This window comes from Procambarus clarkii, chromosome 45 (assembly GCF_040958095.1).
Source record: "Procambarus clarkii isolate CNS0578487 chromosome 45, FALCON_Pclarkii_2.0, whole genome shotgun sequence".
In the NCBI taxonomy this organism is placed as follows: Eukaryota; Metazoa; Arthropoda; class Malacostraca; order Decapoda; family Cambaridae; genus Procambarus; species Procambarus clarkii.
Genome location: NC_091194.1, coordinates 3,205,819 through 3,229,654, shown reverse-complemented (window position 1 = coordinate 3,229,654; position 23,836 = coordinate 3,205,819). Strand labels below are relative to the sequence as shown.

General features: G+C 42.2%; 2 protein-coding genes across 5 annotated transcripts; both read left to right on the top strand.

The window, feature by feature from the left end:
• The first annotated feature begins 2 nt into the window (after window positions 1-2).
• Window positions 3-8,605, top strand: LOC123770168 (uncharacterized). Of its 3 annotated transcripts, none has more exons than XM_045761839.2 (7): window positions 3-137; window positions 751-892; window positions 1,808-1,890; window positions 4,205-4,468; window positions 4,993-5,145; window positions 6,461-6,508; window positions 8,247-8,605. In XM_045761839.2, the coding sequence occupies exons 1-4, from the start codon at window positions 74-76 to the stop codon at window positions 4,450-4,452; spliced, it is 537 nt and encodes a 178-aa protein (XP_045617795.2). In that variant the 5' UTR covers window positions 3-73; the 3' UTR covers window positions 4,453-4,468; window positions 4,993-5,145; window positions 6,461-6,508; window positions 8,247-8,605. The 3 variants fall into 3 exon arrangements, with proteins under 3 accessions (XP_045617795.2, XP_069157287.1, XP_069157288.1); XM_069301186.1 differs by having other exon boundaries at window positions 4,937-5,145; XM_069301187.1 differs by lacking the exon at window positions 4,993-5,145.
• Window positions 8,606-10,907: 2,302 nt separating this feature from the next.
• LOC138350441 (uncharacterized) lies at window positions 10,908-23,382 on the top strand. 2 transcript variants are annotated; one of them, XM_069301179.1, is made up of 8 exons: window positions 10,908-11,065; window positions 15,189-15,360; window positions 15,603-15,664; window positions 16,309-16,502; window positions 16,990-17,142; window positions 19,402-19,452; window positions 20,094-20,282; window positions 21,782-23,382. In XM_069301179.1, the coding sequence occupies exons 1-8, from the start codon at window positions 11,008-11,010 to the stop codon at window positions 22,007-22,009; spliced, it is 1,107 nt and encodes a 368-aa protein (XP_069157280.1). In that variant the 5' UTR covers window positions 10,908-11,007; the 3' UTR covers window positions 22,010-23,382. The 2 variants fall into 2 exon arrangements, with proteins under 2 accessions (XP_069157280.1, XP_069157281.1); XM_069301180.1 differs by lacking the exon at window positions 21,782-23,382 and adding an exon at window positions 20,936-21,698.
• Window positions 23,383-23,836: the final 454 nt, after the last annotated feature.

Here is a 23,836-nt window from a genome sequence, read left to right as displayed (position 1 = left end):
ACCTGGCGCAGGAGACCCGGTGTGCGCAGAGTTGGTCAGTCGTGTTGTGACCGTTGGTGTAGTAACACGTCTCATGATGAAGCTCTCAGTGTCATGCTGGACCCTGGTCCTCGTGGCGGCTGTCAATGCTGCCCCAAGTAAGTATCCAAGTTAAGATAATCAAACACAAGTCTCTGTTTTGAATGACTGTAAACAGTTTTCACTTATTTTTACACTTAGGTTAAGTTAGATCCATTTATTAAATATGTGTAAAGTACATAGGTTGACATGACCCAGAAAACTATAGGCAGGTCATGTCTTTGTGTGACCCGAGCTCCAGTCTTGGCTAAGTCCAGTAGCGTAGTTCGCTCACAACCGCATGGTCCCGGGTACGATTCCCCAGGGTGCAGCGTTTCCTTCCACTTAATGCCTTTTGTTCGCCAAGCAGTAAATAGGTACCCCTGGAGCTAGGCAACTGTTGTGGGTTGTATCCTGGCAAGGTCAGTAGTTGACCTTACGGAAGGGGGACTTTGAGAAGCCTAAACAGCTTCCAATCCCCGACAATGGAAACCATTCCACATTGTATATCATACTCCTAAAATATTGAAGTAATTCATTGATATACTGTATAGCTTCCAATGTTGATAGCAATGTATAGCTTTGATATAGCTTCCAATGTTGACCTTTCAAGGTGCAGGCAGCTCTAAACTTTTGATAACTACTTGTCTATACGCTGACCACTACAGTCAACATGATCCCTACTGTGTGCAGACTCGCCAGTGGTGGTGAGTGCCCCGGAAGACGTGACCAGCCACAACTTGACAGTTCCAACTGCCCGTGACCACGGCGTGTCCGAGGAGGCCAGCAAGACCAACAAGCAGGAGAATGACTACCTCGATGATTCTGACTATAGGTAAGTGCTCAACACACAACGTTGACGCAGTCACCACAGTGGCTACAACCACGTCAAGTGGACGATAATAAACGTCATCGACGTTGATTCAACGTAGATAACGTTAAATTAACGTTAATCGATCATGTTCTGCCCAATGGGTATCTTAATGTCAATCAAATGTTTAAACGCAATTTTGATATTCATTAAAATCCATTTAATTATGCAAATTCTAAATTTCTTTTGTTTTCTAGTTTGAAATAACAATATAAAATGGTTTATGAGAGCATCTAAACTGTTCTCTTGGTGTTGGGGATTATGTAGGAGAACATCTGTTATTACATTTATGATGAGGATTTCTTCTGGGTTTATTCCCAGTATCCGAACCACTTGGGCTGGACAGTAGAGCGACGGTCTCGCTTCATGCAGGTCGGCGATCAATCTCCAACCGTCCAAGTGGTTGGGCACCATTCCTTTCCCCCGTCCCATCGCAGATCCTTATCCTGACCCCTTCCTAGGGCTATATAGTCGTAGTGGCTTGGCGCTTTCTCCTGGTGGCGGCCTCTCCCTCCCCAGTGCTGACTGGCCACTGTGTGTGTTGCCAGAACCAGTAAACACGTAACAAAAGCCTAAGCCAATGTGCACAACTTTCTCAGTGGTTTAAGTGTTGTGTTTGAAGCTGTATGCGTGTCCACACATACAGTTGTTGCTTGTCAGTTTCGGGAATACTTGTGAAAAATTTAGCTGACCATTTTGAACATATTCCTTGTGTTATTGTGTAATAAACGCGTGAGCAATTTAAGTTGAATAAAATTTTGAATAATTTTCAGAAATACGGCATCGAAGCAAATTCGGGCGCCATTTTAGTTTATCAAAGTTGAATATTTATTCTTTGTTGTGTTTTACGGCTTTGTTTACGTTCGTGTAACTTTACAGTGAAGACGACACTGAAGACGTCTCGGGAGCGTTCGAGAGCGACATCGACGAGACCTACACGAACATGAAGCGTCGTTTGATCGGTGAGTGTTGACCCAGGGTTCTGTTTCCCCGCTCTACTGGCAACAACCAGTAACGTTAATTCAACGTTGAATCGACGTCTGATGACTTTCGGGTGACGTTAGATCAACGTTAATATTTCTGATTAAGCTTTACTCGACCATATTTTGCCAGCGTGGGTGTGACGGACATGAAGCCAGGGACGTTGTTGTTGTTGTTTTAGATTTAGCTACTCAGAACGAAATGTTCATGTAGCACTGGCTATGGTGAGCCCGTAATTGAGTTCGGTTATTTGCGATAACTTTGTTACTCTGATATTTGGGTCAAAGTTTTAAATGGAGGTGGGGGTTTCCTCCTTTTTCCCTGTTTCTTTTTCGCTTCTGTTTTAATCTTGTCTTAATAACATTATCTTGGTGGCGGATGTAGGTGCAGAATGTTCACTAGTGAGTCCCATTCTTCAACAGCTCTTCTAATTATTGTAGTCGCTGTGGAATGTGCATCTAATGCAGCTGCTGTCGTTGGATTAATGTTGAGTTTGATACATAGGGCTTCAGTAGCTTCACATTCTAGTAAGTAGTGCAATAGTGGCGCCTCTGCTTCAGTTTCACAGATATGACAGTTTAACTATTGGGTTTATTACCTCCCAGCAGTACTTATAACCAAGTCTGAGTCTGTGTATGGCTACTGCAATGTCTCTGGATATCTTTTTTGTCAGGCTTGAAGGAGTAGTGCCCAGTGGCTTGTTCGTACCATATCGCAGTGGATCTTCCTTCCGCTACTTTGGCTCTGTGGCGACTTTTGATAGTTGGGAGTATTTTCATCTTGATTTGCTCCTAAATCTGTGAAAAACTTGGAGGTATTTGAACCTGTACAACAGGTAGAGCAGTGGCAGTTTTTGCTAGTGAGTCTGCCTTGTCATTACCATCTATGCCAATGTGACTTGGTATCCAATTTAGGGTGATTGACAGCACTAGATAATGGCCTTCTTTTCCTATATGTTGGATTTCTGTATATTATCTCTGTGTTGACTGGATAACAATGCCTGGAGCGAAGAGTTAGAGTCGGTATGAATAATGACATCATGTAGCCAGGGACGTTGTTGTTGTTGTTGTTGTTGTTTAGATTCAACTACTTGGAACAAAAAGTTCCAAGTAGCACGGGCTATGGTGAGCCCGTAGCCAGGGACGTGTTGTGACTCTTATATGAGGGAGAGAGAGAGAGGGGAAGAGGGTGGACAGCCATCAGTAACACATCAAGGTACAACACAATTCTTCCATCCAATAAACAACACACTTTCCGTAACAATATAAACAGATGTTCCAAGAGTCTAGGATTCGAACCCTGAGGCACGAGGCTGCCCTGTGCATACAAAGGTGCCGTGAAGGTGACCAGTGTACAGAGGTGCCGTGAAGGTGACCAGTGTACAGAGGTGCCGTGAAGGTGACCAGTGTACAGAGGTGCCGTGAAGGTTACCAGTGTACAGAGGTGCCGTGAAGGTGACCAGTGTACAGAGGTGCCGTGAAGGTGACCAGTGTACAGAGGTGCCGTGAAGGTGACCAGTGTACAGAGGTGCCGTGAAGGTGACCAAACACTATGAACCTTCCCTGTTCTGAACAGCTTTGTGTACATTTGCTAATATTAATGTGTAAATGACATAACGGAAATTTTCTTTGTTGTATAAAAAGGTGGAGAGCATAAAGCATTGTTTAACCTTTTCCGGATGTTTAGCACTGGCGGGACGGAGCCCTGGTCGACCTTGTTACTGCGCAGAAGGTGACCTCTGAAGGTGAGGACGGCACACGGGGTCCTAACACCTCCAAAATGGCCGCACATGACACAGTGTCATGTGTCATGGGAAACAGGATTGTGGATTTACGGCACACATTATCAGGTGACACAACAGTCGTTGTGGGTCGCTGAAGAATGTGTCAGATGACAGTGTCCGTGTCACGAGCACCTGACGCCGCTAGTGAGGGGGGGGGGGGGCTGATAGGCCTTCTCCAGTGTCCGTCATTTATATCTTTTGATGTTAGCTGGTGGTGCAGACAGGTGGTGTGTGCAGGTGGTGGTGCAGACAGCTGGTGTGTGTTCACGTCAGCACAACGCCCAGATATCACAAAGATGAAACGTTTCACGGGGTAAAAGTTTGTAAGAAATATATGAGAAACATTTTGGTACGCCATTTCAAGTCACTTCTTATATTAGATGAAATACTTTAAAACTTATTCGTTCATTGTATAACAGATTCTATGCTATGTAACAGAATACATGGTATTAATATTATATAATGTATGTAACATGTGTTATGATGCACAATGACCTTCGTCGTGTCGACAGAGGACAACAACCGCCTGCAACATGACCTGCTGTTGATCCGTCGCCTGATGGGTCTCCTGCCCTTCGCTGGGAGGTCCGGCGGGTCCTCCTTCTCCCTGTGGGGCTTCCCCAGCTACGGGACCCCGACCAACGACACCGACGACGCCGACTACCCGACCTCAGGAGAACGGTTCCGTGTTGTTAGTTCCGGTGGGAGACTTCGACTTCCCGACCTTTGGCTTTGGCTTGGACCGTCCGCTCTTCCCTAACTTCCCGGACTTGCCGGTAAGTGGAACATTAACATGGGAGATGGAAAGTTAGTGGAGGAATACGAGGAATAGGGTAAGAGAGTTATCTTGAGGTTATCTTGAGATGATTTCGGGGGCTTTTACCGTCCCCGCGGCCCGGTCCTCGACCAGGCCTCCACCCGCAGGAAGCAGCCCGTGACAGCTAACTAACACCCAGGTACCTATTTTACTGCTAGGTAACAGGGGCATAGGGTGAAAGAAACTCTGCCCATTGTTTCTCGCCGGCGCCTGGGATCGAACCCAGGATCACAAGTCCAGTGTGCTGTCCGCTCGGCCGACCGGCTCCAGTCGGATATATTAAAACAAAAATGGAGGGAGTGAGAGAGGGCAGGACCAGGAGATGTAGGATATGTGTCATGATAGAGGGCGAGCACCATGCTGGTAGCACAGTGGTGCGTAAGATGCTAGCATGTTTGGTGTTGCTGTAGTGTTGTGGTGTCCACAGGTGCCGCCCACGATGCTAGCATGTTTGGTGTTGCTGTAGTGTTGTGGTGTCCACAGGTGCCGCCCACCTTCCCCAACGTGGACGACCTGCCGGACAACTACGACAACTCCACCCATGAAGTCCACGTGGTCAACGGTACTCGCATCGAGGTCAACACCACCACCAACAAGGAGTCTGAAGATGGCTTCAAGACCTTCTTCCACACCGAGGTGAGCCTTCCTCGCCTCCTTCAGCTGGTGCTGCTGTTAGTTCTGGCTTTGTTCCGCCCGGGACACTTCTCTAAAATGTTTCAACCACTAATATTTCTGCCCCGGATATCTTTGGCTTGAAAAATTTGATTTCCAGATAACTTGGTTAACCCTTATCTTGAGGTTCTCTTGAGATGATTTCGGGGCTTTTTTTTTTTAGTGTCCCCGCGGCCCGGTCCTCGACCAGGCCTCCACCCTCAAGAAGCAGCCCGTGACACCTGACTAACACCCAGGTACCTAATTTACTGCTAGGTAACAGGGGTATAGGGTGGAAGAAACTCTGCCCATTGTTTCTTGCCGGCGCCTGGGATCGAACCCAGGACCACAGGATCACAAGTCCAGCGTGCTGTCCGCTCGGCCGACCGGCTCCCTTAGACTGCAGTTTCCATATGTGAGCGTTAATCATTGATTGGGTTCATGTGTGTGTGTTAACATCTGGGTTCCTGAAGGTCGTCAGCTGGTGTCCTAGTTCCTGCTTCTGAGCGACGGAGGTTTCAGGGAACACTGGACATGTTGTGTAAAGTTTGTCAGTGTCTCAGTGCTCTCACACCTACCATGAGGAGAGTATGTCGTCTCCCTCCGACCTGTGGCTCGGCAAGCTGGGTACTCGTGACGGAGTATATGAGGATGATAGTGAGTGTGGTCCCCTCACTGAACTTCTGGATACATCTTCTTCATAATTTTATCTTTTATTTGTTCTTCTGTTGATGGGGTTAGTTTTATGTTGGGGTTAAGACACATTAACCTCTGAAGGGTTAAGACCTTAAGAATAGTTTACAGGTAGAGCAGCAAGTATACTTTAGACTGAACATAGTCCAGGATTAAAGTAAACTCTTAGTATATATACATCGAGAACTTGGGTACGACTATATATAATACTGGAGCCGCTAACTACTCCACTACAAGGACCTTGATGCTACAAGGACTACAACGGTGCTGTGGGAACAATCCCCACTCACCATGGTAACTAAAATTTACTCGTGTAATTGACCCATGATCTTTATACTTATTATTTTATGTTTATAAGAAACACAAAATTATGTTGTCAGTTTTCCACAAGTGTGGCACAGAAGCGGACAGCTCCTGGCTCGTGTTAGCCGAAGCGGGTGTTGTACCGGCGGTGGCCGACACTTTAACATGGCATGTGCTGTGATGCGCAATTTACAGCAAGTTACTCAACACTTCATATGACGTGATGCGCAGTTTAAGGGTTAATGTCTTCCCACATCTGCTCCTCCTTGACTTTGTCCTATTGTACTGTTGATCTTGTCCTCAGGTGATCGCCATCCGTCCTGAAGACGACCACAACACCACAACCACACAGGTAGGTCTCTGCACTACAACCATACAAGTAACATACATGTTGGTTTTATACACTGTACCATACATGTAGGCACCATGTGTGGGTCTCCAGCACTGTACCATACATGTAGGCACCATGTGTGGGTCTCCAGCACTCTACCATACATGTAGGCACCATGTGTGGGTCTCCAGCACTCTACCATACATGTAGGCACCATGTGTGGGTCTCCAGCACTGTACCATACATGTAGGTACCGTGTGTGGGTCTCCAGCACTGTACCATACATGTAGGCACCATGTGTGGGTCTCCAGCACTGTACCATACATGTAGGCACCATGTGTAGGTCTCCAGCACTGTACCATACATGTAGGTACCATGTGTGGGTCTCCAGCACTGTACCATACATGTAGGTACCATGTGTGGGTCTCCAGCACTGTACCATACATGCAGGCACCATGTGTGGGTCTCCAGCACTGTACCATACATGTAGACACCATGTGTGGGTCTCCAGCACTGTACCATACATGTAGGCACCATGTGTGGGTCTCCAGCTCCAGTTAATGGTTAGTAATTTACATGTCGTTAAAGATATGCTACATAACACCTGACCTATGATGACTGCGAATCATTTTCACATAATTGTGAGAGTCAGGTCTTGTAGGCCATTGATGACATTTTACTCCCAGTGGTCTTGAATACAATACAATTTATACTTTAAATGTTATGCAGTAAAATAGGAAATATGATTTTGATAACTCTTAAAACACAATTCAAAATTATTTCTTCCGTGTTTGGACTGCGTTTGCAGCTGATTTTTCCATTGAGTTTATTACTTAATTTATTTATATTCAAGAAGGTACATTGGTGGTGTGTGTTGCTGAGGAAGTCTTGGTTGTAGGGTTGATATAAAGCCATTGCTTAGTTACTGACTTTAATACTTACATGAGTAGCAGCTTCCAACCTCAGCGGACGTCCTGTACGCTCTCTGTTTACATACTACTGGCGTATGAAACGCAGCACATACAAACGGATGGTGGCGTTTGCTATGAACATGACAATTGGGTTGTGAGGGTACTTAACATTGGTGTTCTTACAAAGCCACTAACACGCAAAGTGTTTCGGGCAGGTCCTCAGTCTAACAGATAAATGTCAGAGTAATTAAAAGATACATTGTAGCAGATTTTAAATTACACACAAGTTATCACAATAACAATATATAATTATTTTATAGATTTTACTGGTGGTGTATGTCTTGAGTACTAATGTTGGGAGTGAGTAGCACAAGATGGAGTGAGACTTTGAAGCACAAGGCAGGATATTATGATTATCTAATTAGGTACTTTTTGGTTTAACTTTTGAGTAAAGCATAGGTTGAATTTTTTTTAATTCATTAGGAGTTAAATAGGCTGGTCCCTTTTATTTGCATAGATTTAGTCTGACTCGAGGGATATCAAAGAGATGTTTATATCTGGTGTGGTGCTCATGGGTTCTATTACCATGGAGGAGTTTCAGGTCAGGATTAGCATTTAGGAACAAGGTTTTCTACATGTAAACAGCACAAGAGAATGTAGTGAGTGTGCATGTTCAGCATGCATAGTAGGGATTTAAAGTTGACAAAATAAAACAAACTTTTGACATGAATTTTTCTCCCCTTTATTATGTACCTTATACCTATCTTATGGGCGGTAGTGGAAAGGGTTACAGAGGCACATAATGGGCTCAGGAATTGAACTCAGACAAACAATATTGATTTTAACAGACGGAGGAAGGCACCAAGGCGACCCGCCCGACGGAGAACGGGAAACCGACGGTGCCGGAGGTAGAAAACGAGGCTGGCTCATCAGGGGTAACTCTCCCACCAGTGCCGGAGGTGAATACCAGTACCACCACCAGTACTAGTGGCATCTTCCTTTAATGCTTATTCCTCCACATTGGACTCATCTCTCAAGCTCCTTGATGCTGTGGCCAGAAGCCTCAATAAGCCTCAGGTCGGCTTATCATCTTTACACTAAACCATCACAAAGCTTTATCAACATCCATCACTTCGACAACTGACATAAAGCTATCTGTGTTTGTATTAACCATTTAGTTATTAATAAAGTATACGCCACCTAAAAAGTTCATGAATGAATTGTATCTAAAGTGCGCAATCCTTACACATGACGTGCTATTCTGAGCCAGAGGAAGCGAACTACAATATCCGTGTCCGGATATCAATATCTACAATATCTACAATAACAGTCTCCGTGGTGTAGTGGTAAGACACTCGCCTGGCGTTCCGCGAGCGCTATGTCATGGGTTCGTATCCTAGCCTGGGAGGATTTACTGGGCGCAATTCCTTAACTGTAGCCTCTGTTTAACGCAACAGTAAAATGTGTACTTGGATGAAAAAACGATTCTTCGCGGCAGGGGATCGTATTCCAGGGACCTGCCCGAAACGCTACGCGTACTAGTGGCTGTACAAGAATGTAACAACTCTTGTATACTATCTCAAAAAAAAAAAAAAAATATTCTGGCTATTTACCAGACGACGCCTCGCCGGAGCCGTCCATAAACTCCAGATAGGATATAAATGAAACCCAAAAAGTGAAATCATGCTATGAACCGAACATAATACTGTATTAAATACTACATGTAGCTTTCAGCCCTAACACTGTGAATAACGCCTTATTAAAACTGAACCTAACCCTCAGATTACAGTGTATAATCTCCCATCTCGTGTCCAACACTTGTGTATGTCTGGTGTTATGGGACTCATCACGCCAGGATCATGTGTAATAAAGACATTATAGAAGCGAAAAACTAATTTTCCTCGCTGAGATGCATGAAACTTACGAACACCCTGGGGTCACATGAACAGCCTGGGGTCACATGAATACCCAGGGGGTCACACGAGCACCTAGGGGGTCATACGAACACCCAGGGGTCATACGAACACCCAGGGGTCATACGAACACCCAGGGGTCACACGAACACCCAGGGATCACACGAACACCCGGGGGTCACACGAACACCCCTGGGGTCACACGAACACCCTGGGGTCACACGAACACCCATGGGTCACATGAATACCCGGGGGTCACACGAAAACCCGGGGTCACACGAACACCCAGGGGTCACACGAACACCCCTGGGGTCACACGAACACCCCTGGGGTCACACGAACACCCCTGGGGTCACACGAACACCCAGGGGTCACACGAACACCCAGGGGTCACACGAACACCCAGGGGTCACACGAACACCCTGGGGTCACACGAACACCCAGGGGTCACACGAACACCCAGGGGTCACACGAACACCCTGGGGTCACACGAACACCCAGGGGTCACACGAACACCCAGGGGTCACACGAACACCCCGGGGTCACACGAACACCCAGGGGTCACACGAACACCCAGGGGTCACACGAACACCCAGGGGTCACACGAACACCCGGGGGTCACACGAACACCCAGGAGCAGTAGTCTCGTTCAATCCTGGGTGCACATTTGTGCAAGCACATGCACATTCATAGTTTTGATCGTCGTCGCCCCTAAATCAACACAACAACACATTCATAGTCACTGATGTCTCATTCACGCACGAACACGCACACACCTTTACAAAGAAACACATACACCATTACAAACGTACACACACATACCACAACACATCCTCCGGAAATGAGTACTTGCAGTAACAATGTGTTTACACTTTTAATTTTATAAAGTCCGGAATAAAGTTAAAATCAAAACTCAAACTCAAAGCCTAGTATAGCACATATATGTGCTATACTAGGCTTTATTATATTATGCCTAATGTTATTATGCTCCTAGGCTAGGCTTATTATATTATGCCTAAGATAGCATGCTAGGAGAGGTTAAGTTAGCTTCTATGTTTACGTTGATGTTAAAAAAGTTATCGATTTGGCCAAATTTAATAAGATAAGTCAGGTTTATGGTGGTCCATCACTATATGTGTTATGGGCGCCCAAATGCTTGCCACAAGTCCTATCACTTATTATTTAGGAAGATGGGTTGTTATAAGCTCATCAGTACAAATATACCCACTCATAATTGTTGTGGATTCTTAAACTTAATATAGAATATAACGGTTTGATTAATATGTTTTCCTCATAGATCACTGTTATTTTTATATTTTTTTCTGAGAAATCATTTATGGTACATGCACAGTGGTTAAACATGTTGATCATAATGGAGAAATTCTCTGAAATTGACTGTTGTCGAATATATTTCCTGATATGTTTGACGTCACTATGAACACTGAGCATGACGTCAGCTTATGTGTAAGTTTTATATGTTATTTTTCAGTTATTTGCTAAGTAAGATCCACTTGCAAGATTTAGCTTTCCAAAAGTGAGGATAATTTGTTTAGAGATGATCTCAGAATGTTATAATTTGGGTTTATATAACGAGTGATCTGGGGAAGCTTGGCATTTAGAAGTGTATATAAATTTGTGAGCGCGGCTCAGTCTGGTCAGTCGAGGTGGAACTGTTGAGGCGGCGTCACGTCGTAAGATGAAGCTCTTATTGTTCTCTGTGCTGCTGCTTGTAGTAACTGTTAACACTCACCCGGGTAAGTCAAGTTCTTTCTTTATTATGCACCCCATACCCATCCCGGGGTCGGTGGTGGCAAGTCTTATCTAGTTCATGTGTCGTGGCGAATATTAGATAACCGCTTCTCAAACTATGGCAGTACATGTTATAATGTCAAAATGGCGGTGCATACTTCCATATCAGTGTCTATGAGAAAGTGAATTTTAGCTCTATGACCCGCTTGAACACTTTCCTATACCTGCTGCGTTATTATTTAACTATTCGGATGTTTTAATTCTTTGTCGAATCTGGCCTTGAAGTTGGAGGTGGGGGGGGGGGCGGAGGTGGTTTCCATAACTTCCTTCTGAACATTCTACTTCCTAACTACTCAAACACGGTACGAGTACTGTATTTATTTGCATTTCTTTGACACAATTGCGTTTCAAGCTTTTACTATGTCCTCTCGTTCTGCTTTCTCAATTTAAAGAGGCAATTCTTGTCCATGTTGTCTATTCTCCTCTTATATCTTGTATGTTTGTGATCATATCTTCTGTTTCTTTTCCTTTCCAAGGTTGTGAGGTGTAATTTCCTCAACACTTTGTAAACCCTCTTAGTTTTCGCACCCACCATGTTGCAAACCATCGTATTTTCTCAATTTTGATTCTTTGCCTCAAAACGTATGTGTTTATTCACATATTTGGGCTTGAAGGACCGGACTACCTTTTATGGACTACGCCTTACTAACTTTCGTTTGTCTATTGTACTGATTCCTGACCTATTTTATCTATATATTTCTCTCTTTCTCTCTGTGAGAGTAAATGAATGAGTAGTGAGTATATGGAATGACCTAAAGGAGCAGACTGTAGAGGCTAACTCCATTCATAACTTTAAAAGCAGGTAAGATTGAGAAATAGGCCAGGATACATACAAGATTGTCAAAGTAATTGATAGGGTAGATAAAGACATATTATTAAACACAAGGAACACACGCACGCACTAGGGGGACACAGGTAGAAATGGAGTGCCCAAATGAGCCATAGAGACATTAGCAAGAATTTTTTTAGTGTCAGAGTAGTTGACAAATGGAATGCATTAGGCAGTGATGTGGTGGAGGCTGACTCCATACACAGTTTCAAGTGTAGATATGATAAGAGCCCAGTAGGCTCAGGAATCTATACACCAGTTGATTAAAAAAAGAAAAAAAAGTTGATTGACAGTTGAGAGGCTTTTCTAATACCTAGGTATCTATTTACTGCTCGGAGGCATTGGATAAAAGATACTTCCCATTTATTTCGGTGTATGAGAGAAAGTTTGTGTGAGAACTTTGTATACCGTGGAGTGTATGTTCTCAGGCCAAGAGGTGTGAAGTGCCCGGCGGAGGACCAGATGTGTAATATCTTCCCATCCATCAGCACTCAGAAGCCTCGCACTAGGCTTCCCTTAATGTGTCAGGGTTGCCACCATCCATCAGCACTCAGAAGCCTCGCACTAGGCTTCCCTTAATGTGCCAGGGTTGCCACCATCCATCAGCACTCAGAAGCCTCGCACTAGGCTTCCCTTAATGTGCCAGGGTTGCCACCATCCATCAGCACTCAGAAGCCTCGCACTAGGCTTCCCTTAATGTGCCAGCGTTGCCACCATCCATCAGCACTCAGAAGCCTCGCACTAGGCTTCCCTTAATGTGCCAGGGTTGCCACCATCCATCAGCACTCAGAAGCCTCGCACTAGGCTTCCCTTAATGTGCCAGGGTTGCCACCAGCGCCGCCTGGTTTATTGTGCACCCCATACTCATCCCTGTCAGTAATAGCTCTAAAGAACTTGAGAGGTCATAAGAGGTCTTAATCACTGAATGTTTGACAGCTTCTCCACCTTATCTATACACCTTATAATTAGTTATTAATGCATCTGGTAAGAGAAGGTTCTTGCACTGTAGCTGCTGTGTATGATAATATTATACACGGTATCTTACTGTTAATAATAAGTCGTGTTGTTGGGGACAGGAAGCCTATGTATGTCTATACTTCAGGGTTGTGTCTACGTCCTACAAGGTCTAACTACTGCCTCCCCCTCCAGGATGCAACCCCACAATAGTTGGCCATTTCCCGGGTATATATATACTGTACTGCGTGGTGAACAGAGACATTAGGTGAAAGGAAACGTGCCCAAATATAATAATACACAAGACGGTGCCGTATTAACGCATGGGCACACTGGGCAGTTGGCCAGGAGCCCCAAGACTAGGGGCCCGCTCTCATGAACACTACTCTCTCATGCTGCCATATTGTTCATGAGACATCTTTTGCCAGAGTGGATAATTACTCGACCTGCCGTTGGACAGGCCTAGGAGTCAATTCCCATCTCAAATTATTCTTATAATATAAATAATTTGTGCAGAACTGTCTGAGGATAGACAGGCGATGAGGAGCCGGTCTCTCCAGGACGGACCGAAACGTCGTCGTCCCTTCACCTTCTAGTGTGTGGTCTGGTCAACTGTCTGAGGCCCATCATCTGGGTAGGGGGTCTCAATGCCTATCATCTGGGTACGAAGCCCCATTACCTGTCATCTGGGTAGGGGCCCCTATTGTCAATCATCCGGGTAGAGGACGGTAGCCATTATATGGGGTAGGGGGCCCCACTACCTGTAGGGAGCCCAATTGCATTAAAGGGTAATCTTGTCATCTCTCCATCTTGTGTCTGTTATACATAGGTTGTGCACATACAATTTGATCATAACAAAAATTGAAATAAATGAAATTCTTTCGCTGCAATATTGTAAAATTAATCATAAACGATATTTTTAATAGGCTTTGGTATTGAGTCAACATTCAATATTTATCAGATTTGGATTACATCTGTACTGTTATTATACCTGGTTTCTGAGAACGATAAGGCAGAGAGACGCTTATACTCTACAAATTCGTGATTGTATTTAGCATGATCTACGTCAATTTTTTTTTTATTAACGCATTTAGGTACATCTGCATTTGTGCAGCTGACTATATGATGGGGAGTAGTGTCGAAAAGCTAGCTACGTGATGCTCAAAATCCCCATCATACAGGATGGTTAATCATACAGGGCCACGTGATAAGTAGTCTGCACTGGTAAACTCTGGGTGTATTATGAGGATATCATCATGGACACGAGAGTGAATAAAGTAATTCCAAAGCTCCAGGTACCTCATGCCAACGGGTCTGAATGGTCTGATAACTGGACATTCGGTGATGTATTAGTGATCTACGCCAAGAACACTGTGAACATATTCATGGCTTCCTCAGCGAGAGTTAATGGGTGCCAGTTGTACGATGTTTGTTGGACACATGGGGCCGGAAACGTCACGTTTCCGGCGTTTTTTTTTTTTTTACTTCACATGGGTTCAGGAGCAGACGACTGCTGACTCCTGTTATCAGGCTAAGAGCCTTCCCTTCCCATAGTTCATGGTAACCTTACCCATTAGTTTCCATGGAATATGATTCACAAGTCGTTAACAACCAGGTAGCCATTCACTGCTGGGTGAACAGAGCCATACAGTTAAGGATTGACACCTAGTCAACCTTCCCCGGTCAGGATACGAATCAAGGCCAAATTGTCACTGTGTCTGTCTTTTCATGTGTCTCTTCCTCTCTCTGTTGAAGAGCTCTAGAAAAATTAACCACCATTTCGAACTTTACTGGAGTTGCTTGGGGTCGCAATGTACTTGCCGATGATGTCCTTTACCACCTAACAATCACCCTGCAAAGCTGGGCGAGGCAAGCTCTAAGCATCTGGCCTCCAACCTTGGAAAAACAAATAGACAAACATATATTCTATAGACATAGATAAGTCTATGCATATGTATAGTTTATTATGTTACAATGTACCTGTTATTATATTTATTGGTGTAGCATTTCGGCCGGCAGGTCCTTACCCTAAAGTGTTGATGGCTTTGGGAGAATGTAACTGTCACCAATGTATGTGCTTTTACAACCCAATGTCCCTTCTTGTATATAAATATACAAATTAATTAATATCTGTGAATTATACAGCTTACCTTGAGGTTACCTTGAGGTGCTTCCGGGGCTTAGCGTTCCCGCGGCCCGGTCGTCGACCAGGCCTCCTTGCCAAACGTATTAAATAAATACTTTAATGAGTGCGACCTCAAGTCAACATGGTGGTGTACACACAGGGTCGCCAGCGGTGTTCAAGGTATGGAACAGCTTTGACGGAGCTCCAGCAGTACCACCTCATAGTCCCATTGGAGCCAATGATCCTATCACCGAAGACCCAATGATAGCAGAGTATTACAACTACTTTGAGGATCCGTATGAAGACCTGTACCCACTGGACTACGGCTCTGGGTAAGGATGATTGGTATATCTTTTTCTCGATCGTCCGTTCTGTAGTAAGTCTCACATACCTCTCTATCATTTTCAGTACATTATTAAAGAAATCTGATTATGATAAAAGAATGATATAATTAATGTCTATAAATTAAGAGCAGAATGTTGTTCTTTTAACTTTGTGAAAAATATTTGCATGTTTAAATACATTAGTGTGTGTTATGATTGTTTAAAGTGTTTACGTACCTTTAACTTTACAGTGATTACACCTTGGGAACACCTGACGACGACGACGACGATACACAGTCCTTCAAAAACATGGGTGAGTAGTGTAGCAGGAGCTGTTGTGGCTCATTGGGTTATCTGGAAGATAGTGAAGTAGGACAAGTAACACAAGTTATAAGACCCCAGGCTTTTTCTGTCGGGACTTCTGGTGCTTTCTTGGTAACCTAAATTTTGCTTGGATGGTGTTCCCAGTTTATCAGATGGTCTCTTTGAGCCTTTTGGAAGATTTTGATTAATTATTTTCCTCTTCTGGCTTTTCAGCGTTTGTTCCTCTGGCGTCTTCCTCTTGCCTTAGTAGAGCTGGTCACTGACGTGTCTGGTCTCAACTGGGCGTTTCTCTCCAGCTCTTACCCCCATCTAATGGGTTGTGTGGTCCTCTCGGTTGTGTGGTGATGCATCAAATGAACAAATCCAAAGGGATTTGCGGATAATAATAACAATTTATTGATATAAAAATATTGCATGTCTTTGTCGTATAACAGAATTTTCCCATATTATAAAAGGACAAACAGTCATGTTTGCCCGAAACGCTTTGCATAATAGTGGCTTTAGGCATTGTATGTACCAGCTCTATCTATAAACCTAGCCATTTTTGTAAAAATCTCTTGTATGTATGTACCTTACCTGAATAAACATTTATATTTATTTATAGTTATATATTTTTCGCTTTAATTCCCACAGAGATTTACCTGCGCCAGGAACAGGACTTCATGTTGTTGAAGCGACTAATGGGTTATCTTCTCAACACTAACAGAAACGGTATTCCCTCTTTCGTCTACAATGACTTAAACTACCCAGAATCATCTGAAGGCAATTCTGATGACACATTGTCTCTAGAAGACCGGCCAATCTTCTTCAACTTCCTAAAATTTGCGGTTGGTGGCAGTGGTGTGTTGTGTAGGAAGATGTGAAAAGAAATACCTGTAGATGTAATGAGTAAAATAAGACGGTGGAGAAAAGAGGGAGCAGAAGTTGTAAAGATAAAACAGAAGATATAGAGCATAAAAGAAGGTAGAAAGAGAGAATAAGGTAAAAAGAGGATGAGGAAACAGGATGGAGAGATAGAGATGATACAGATATATAAAGATAAAAAAAGAAAGAAAAAAGGAGGGAAAAACAAGATACGGAAGGGGTGGGAAGAGAGAAAAGATGAGGGGGAAAGAGACTGATGGTGAGTGAGTGAGGGTGAGGAAAAATGACAGGATGAGGTGGGAGAGAAAAGTACCTCAAACAATAGACCCCCCAAAAAAGAGATGCATTATGTCCCTTCAGTACTGTAGAGTTCAGGCTCTCAGCATTGACACAGATTTACATAACATGTTAGTATACAAGGTGTAGCTAATTGGTTGTGTTGATCCGCAGGTAACACCCAACATACCTAACGTGGACGACCTCCCAGACAACTACTACAACTCCACCCACAATGTCCATGTGGTCAACGGCACTCGTGTAGAGGTCAACACCACCACTAACAAGGAGTCTGAAGATGGCTTCAAGTCCTTCTTCCACCATGAGGTTGGTGATCTTCCAGGTATTAGTAGGCATCCATCAGTCTCAGGAGACTATGGAGTTGCGCTCTGGCTGTCGGTCTGGAGTGGCCTCACCAGGGCGCAAAGCCAGGGTAGGTTGATTCGGGGGAGAAGCTGTTACCCAGGCAGCAGGTGTCCCCTCTCCACGGCGCTGAAAGTCTGAAAGTCTTCCAGGTACCGTTAGTGTAAAAGTTCCCCTTAATTAATATAAATTTGCCTTAATACTCATACTGCTCCAATAATCATGCGCAATTCTTTTTCATTTCATTTGTTAACTCATCCTAGACAGGTGCACCTCGATGTAGAACTCTTTATTTGTTCTGGGCTCCCATTACTTTACCATAATATCAGTTTAGACAATCAGAAAAGCAAAAGCAAAGTGAGTACTGTACTGTAATTGATACAAATATAAGGTCAAGAAAACGTTTAGTTGTGTGTACAGTACTTTATATTTCAAATTATAATAATAATAATAATAATTATAATATAATACAGTAATACTAATATATTATTTATACAAGTGTACATACATATGATACATGAACTGTGGAGGATACATAAGCAAGTACTGTACAATGCATAAAGCCAATAATACACCCAGACTATTTCCCACATATTAATACACAAACTATTTCCCACATAATGTAAAACAAAAAGTAGGGAAAAGACATACAAACTTAATAGGGCAATTTTGGAGAGAATGTTTACTGTTTTAGAATTTTTTTATATTTTGTTTATGGCAATGAAAATTCCTCTTGTTATCAATGGGAACACCACAGAATTTCCTATTTGCTCTGTTCTTACTTTTCGTAATTTTGATCAGTGATAAAGAAGAGCTTTGTTAGCAGTTAACCAAAGATGGACATTTTTTTTTTAAGTTCACTGTTGAGTGTGTCATTTAGAATAAGTGGTTTAGCATGGGAGAAAATGAAGGTTGTATTATCAGTAAATAGAATTGTAAAGTCATTGATTTAACTGAGAAAGTGAACTGGACCAAGAATATTACCCTGTAGAATGCCAATGTTAACTGGCAGGGTGGGAGTGTCTTCTGACTATAGTATTACAGAAATAGGGTATTGTGCTAAAGTGTCAAAAACCTTACACAGGTTAACAAATAAACCAACAGGGTACTAATTTTTTCAAAAGCTGCATGTGCACTTTTTTCAAAAGCTGCATGTGCACTTTTTTCAAAAGCTGCATGTGCAATATAAAGTCGAGCATATTAATGAGTGTCATTAGGCAAATTGGTGCTTTTATAAGGTCTATATTCCCAGAAGATCTAGGAATATAGGTGTCTTATTCAAGCTTTTCTTTGATTCTAATACTTAGAAAATAGGGTTCCATTTTTCATGTTACCCTATTTTATTAAATTTATTTTCATACAGTGGAACAGTAGCTTATTTTGACTCTTATTAAATAACACTGAATAGTACACTATTAGACAATTCTTTGTAAATGGCCCCTATTTTATACTTTTTCTAATATTCATGCCTTTTATTGATAGATATAAGTATACCCTTAGTAAGCCATGAGTTGTTCATCCTTTAGGCTGTGACTTTTTTCCTGGCATTGAACAGTGAGCATTATAAAGGTTCAGAGTTTTGTGAGGAAATGTTTTCACTGAATCATCAGGCTACTTTTAGAACCCTAATCTGTTAAAAATTAAGTCCAAAGGCTATAACATACTATTGTCACACAGCACATGAAGAGACGTTGAGTTTATGAGAGTACGTAGCATTGATGTTTCTACATTCTTGCAAAGCCACTAACACGCATTGCATTTCGGGCAGGTTCATAATCTAACAGATACTTTTAAGTAGGTAATTTGTAGCAAAATTTGAAGAATATTAATAGGTACATTGCAGTAAAATTTGAGGATTATCACCAGGTATATTGTAGTAAAATTTGGGGATTATTAATAGGTACATAGTAGCAAAATTTGCATTCAGCATAACTACATATACTATAAGTTGATACCAGTGATTACATTGGTGAAGTTGCATGGCTTGGGCACATATATTGGGGAGTGGGTAGCACAAGATACAGTGCGAGTTTGAAGCATTAGGTAGGAAACTGAGGCTGAAAATAGTTGTATTCACTTGTAATAATGTATTCAGTAATAATGTATTCACCTTATGTCACTGCTTTTTTTTCTGTATGCAGGAATTCACCTAAAACTTTGTTATCTTTTCCCCACTTGTATTTTCTTGATGTAGCCTAATTTGTGTCTTTCATACCCCCTCAGGTGATTGCCATCCACCCAGAAGATGACCAGTACAATGTCACAACCTCACAGGTAAGTAGGTCTATAATTACACTGATAATCAGTGTCATAGGTAGTTTTCCTTCTATGTAATGTTTGGTACCATAGGTAGGGCTTCCCGCCTGGTAATATTTGATATAAGAGGTAGCTCATTAATTGTCTGGTATGTACCTAGTATGTTATGACTGGTATATAAATCATCCCAGTCAAGTTAGCTACCGGTCAAGTATACCAGGTAAGTCAACTCGCGTATCAGGAACACTTGAGGTCCTCAGGGTTAACAGTACCGCAAACCAGGCATGACCGGGCGGATCTCATCGAAACTTTTAAAATACTAAACAATTTGGAGGATGTCGAACAGGAGAATTCCTTCTAAAGGTCAGATGTAACACAAACAAGGAGCAACAGTTTCAACTCAACAAGCCACAATGCAGGACTGAAAACAGGAGATGCTTTTTCACCCTCAGTGTTATCAGCCATAGAACCGCCTACCCTTCGAAGCCGTAAATGCCAAAACTTTATTTTTGTTTAATCTAGCTGGAAAAGATCCTCCAGGGCAAATGGGAGGACTTGTGGCCTTCCACTGTTCCTGGTATGAGAGTTGACTTCTGGAATGATTTTTGTTGTATCAATGATTTACAAAGCGATGTAAACAATTTTGTTTCTGTGAACAGACTGAGAATCGCGGAGAGAAGAAGCCAGCGAAAGATGAGGAGCTGCCAACACTGCCCGAGGTGGAGAATGAGTCTGGCTCCCCAAGTTTAGCACGCCATTTTGTTCCGCTAGATGAGACTGAAACTAGCACCCAAGGAGACGTTTACCCCTCTATACTGCCAGTAGATGGCGAGGTGGTCACCACTGAGGTCAGTAACATCTCCCTATAACTGGGTCTCGTCAACCTTGATCCAACATCACTTAAGCTTCTTGCTGCTGGTGCTGTTGCTACGGCTGTGACCACAACCTTCTCTTCAGCTACTCTAAACAAAGCTGTTCCAAAGGTTTGCTTTCAACATGAATCACTTCAATGGCTGTTATAGCCATTTATCATTGTTTTAACAAGTCATGTATTTAGACATTATATCTACACAACATGATTTGTATATACTGTAGTGGGACATGCTTCACAATATAGCATTAGGATGATGCATGTTATGTAGTGGTACAAATTTAATGAATAAACAGTACAGCTTTTATTATCTATTTTTATATATGGATTTATGTATATCTGTTGGCTGTGAATTATTTCATGCAAGTATCATTCGAAATAAAGAAAGAATATATAAAGAGAAAACTCATGTGCCTCATTAAAGTAGAAGTCATCATAATTTTACTTAACCCTTACTTTGCTCCAAGCATCACATGCAATTTTTTTCCCATTTGATTTGTTAACTGTTTTCAGACATGTGCTCTTCAGTGTATTACTTGTTTATACCTGTGCTGTTTAGGGATTAAGAAGATAATGGTGCAACATACTAGCTCAAGATGGTAACATATTGACAGTGGGAGTATGCTACAGGGCTGACACAGCAGCGGCAGAGGAAGTTGGTGATATCAATGCAGCATCAGAAACCCAAAGCCTTATAATGGGAGACTGTAACCACGAGCCCACAGTCTGGGTAAATTTAACATCACAAGCAGAGGAGAACAATTTCTTGACCTGGTACAAGATGCATTTTCTTCATGAGCTAGCAAGCTCTCAACATAACTACACCATTGTAGCAACGTTATTATGTAACAACACAAATTATGTATTGTGTGTTTGCTGGGGATATGTTGGAGTAGCTGTTGCGCTTGTGCCATCTGTTTTGAAGACTTGGGAGTGACAACAGAGGAGTACCATCCTTGAGGCAATCTTGTTTAATCTACAGATATTCCTTACGAAATGCACAGCTTGCCTTCTATTCCTATTATACACCAATTTTTAAGACCTTGGCCAAATGCTGTGTTATGCAACGCTTTAGCTTGGAAAATAAATATGATTTATTCATAGGTTATTAATAATAATGCATAATAATCTTTCATTTATAGAAAAAAAATAGTTTTAAAATTTTATCTGAATGTCAGTCATGTTCAGCCATCGTGATATCCTGTTTTGTTAAATTCGTACATATAAGAAATTCTAATTGTTAATCATTTGTATATGACATTGATGTGAATATAGAGAATATTAATAGAGCAATAACCCATACCTGTGAGGCAGGACATGTGAATATAGAGAATATTAATAGAGCAATAACCCATACCTGTGAGGCAGGACATGTGAATATAGAGAATATTAATAGAGCTATAACCCATACCTGTGAGGCAGGACATGTGAATATAGAGAATATTAATAGAGCAATAACCCATACCTGTGAGGCAGGACATGGATACCAAGAGAGTAGTGAGAGTACCTCGCAGGGCTGACGATGATGCTGAGGAAGTAGAGGTGGACGATGACCAACAGCCCCCTCCAGACCTCAGTAAGGACACACGGGTTAATCACTTGAACAAGGACCACCAGGGACTTGTCAAGGTCGACCCAAATGCCGAGATCTTCAATCTAACCCTCGTCTTAGAAGAGGACAGGAAGAATGCTGATGATAAATAGACTTTGCAGCAAACAATGTTATTTTGACAAATATTACGCAATAACGTTAACAATGTTGTGGTGCATTTTGGTACATTGTTTGTTGGAAGCCAACTTTTATGTTCAGGAAATTTACAGTAAAGTTTGCACATTGGAGACCATAGTTGCCTTAGTTTTGGTTCATTAATAGATGGGATTTTGAAATCTTTTCTTTATTTATATATATTCAGGAGTTCTTACATGCTTGTGAAGCCACTAGCACGCATAGCTTTTTGGGCAGGTAATCCTAATCCTAAATTGCCTTAATCCTAAATTTCCCCGGAATACGATTCGCCAAAATCTTTTAACAACCAGGGACTCGTTCACTGCTGGATGAACAGAGGCTACAGTTAAGGATTGGCACGCGGTTAATCCTCCCCGACCAGCTCTCACAGCTAGTGTGAAGGTGGGTGGAGGGGGGGGGGGCGTGAAGAAGTTCTGAACATACAAGGGACAAAGGAATTGTGAAATGTATAGTAAAGGAAAATAGATGTAGCTTTGATTTCCAGGAAAAAGAAGGTAGTTATGCAACTGTATAACTCTCTGGTGCAAAATTCAGATAGCTAGAAAAGTTAGTCTTGGCAAGCTAGTTACACGGTTTAACACACCCGGGAGTGGCAAAGATGAGGCTTCTTAAAGTGGGGTAATTGGGCTGACCCCAACCTGCCCATGACAATCCCCTGTCACCCATCAGTCACCCTGCCACGGTGGGTGAGGCTAGCCCCAAGCATCTGGCCTACAACCTTGGACAAACTGACATTATATTATATAAATTATATATATAGATAATAAGCTCAGGATGAAGCCTCAAATTTCGTCGCCACGTCGAATCAACCCAATGGTTCCCAGGATATATTTTTCTCTGGCTTCAATACACAGTATCTACCATTGTTAATAATTGTTTGTAATTTATTTAACCTAATTTCCATGCTTAAAATTATACGTTTCTGGTTAAATAATTATCATTTAATTCCAGACGTAACTTTATTAATTAAATATATTGGTGTGTTTAAGCAGTTGGTTCTTCGCCCTCATATAAAAGTTTGGTTTTAACGATTCAATGATTGTTTTATATACATATACATTGTTTTATATACATATACATACTTATCGCTGTCCGGAGGATTTGGACGCTTCAGTCAGGTAAGATATTTTTTATGGTTCGGAAATATTTATTTATCTATTACTGTTACAGTAATTGTTGGCAACAATTATCTATCTGTAATTAGTTAACAGTAGTCTGTTTGAATTTGCATACAAACCCCTTTCTAAGAAATATGATTAAATTTTCTAGTTATTTTAATTAAGTACGCAAATTAGTTTTGTTTAGTTATGTGAATAAAGCAATTACTTGTGTGAGTCTATTAATACATATGCGTAGATGAATATAGCGTTAATGGAACCGTTACAGTCAGCTGGAGTGGACACATTCAATAGGTGCGACGTTGCCAAGTGTCCTGCTCAGGGGACACATTCTGCCAACATTTTCAGACCTATATCAATTCTGCCAACCATGTTAAAAATATTTGAAAAGCTGATCTACAAGCAACTTTACTCTTATCTAACCAAACACAATATGCTTAGCTCTTGTCAATATGGCTTCATACCCCAAAAAAAGCATTAACGATGCACTGATTAGTATGATTAACTTGATACATACAGCTCTTGATAAAAATGAGTTTCCTGTTGGGTTATTTGTTGACCTACGCAAGGTTTTTAACACTGTCAACCACCAAAACCTTAAATTACGTCATATGGAGTCGGAGGTCACTCCCTCCAATACCTTCAGACTTTCAGTCTTACCTTAGT

Bases quoted from the DNA above. Each gene is read 5' to 3' on its own strand.
- LOC123770168 (XM_069301187.1), top strand. From the start codon at position 74: ATGATGAAGCTCTCAGTGTCATGCTGGACCCTGGTCCTCGTGGCGGCT. The intron at 893-1,807 runs GTAAGTGCTCAA...GTAACTTTACAG, and splicing joins CTCGATGATTCTGACTATAG to TGAAGACGACACTGAAGACG. The intron at 1,891-4,204 runs GTGAGTGTTGAC...TCGTGTCGACAG, and splicing joins CATGAAGCGTCGTTTGATCG to AGGACAACAACCGCCTGCAA.
- LOC138350441 (XM_069301179.1), top strand. From the start codon at position 11,008: ATGAAGCTCTTATTGTTCTCTGTGCTGCTGCTTGTAGTAACTGTTAAC. The intron at 17,143-19,401 runs GTTGGTGATCTT...ATACCCCCTCAG, and splicing joins AGTCCTTCTTCCACCATGAG to GTGATTGCCATCCACCCAGA. The intron at 19,453-20,093 runs GTAAGTAGGTCT...TTCTGTGAACAG, and splicing joins ACAATGTCACAACCTCACAG to ACTGAGAATCGCGGAGAGAA.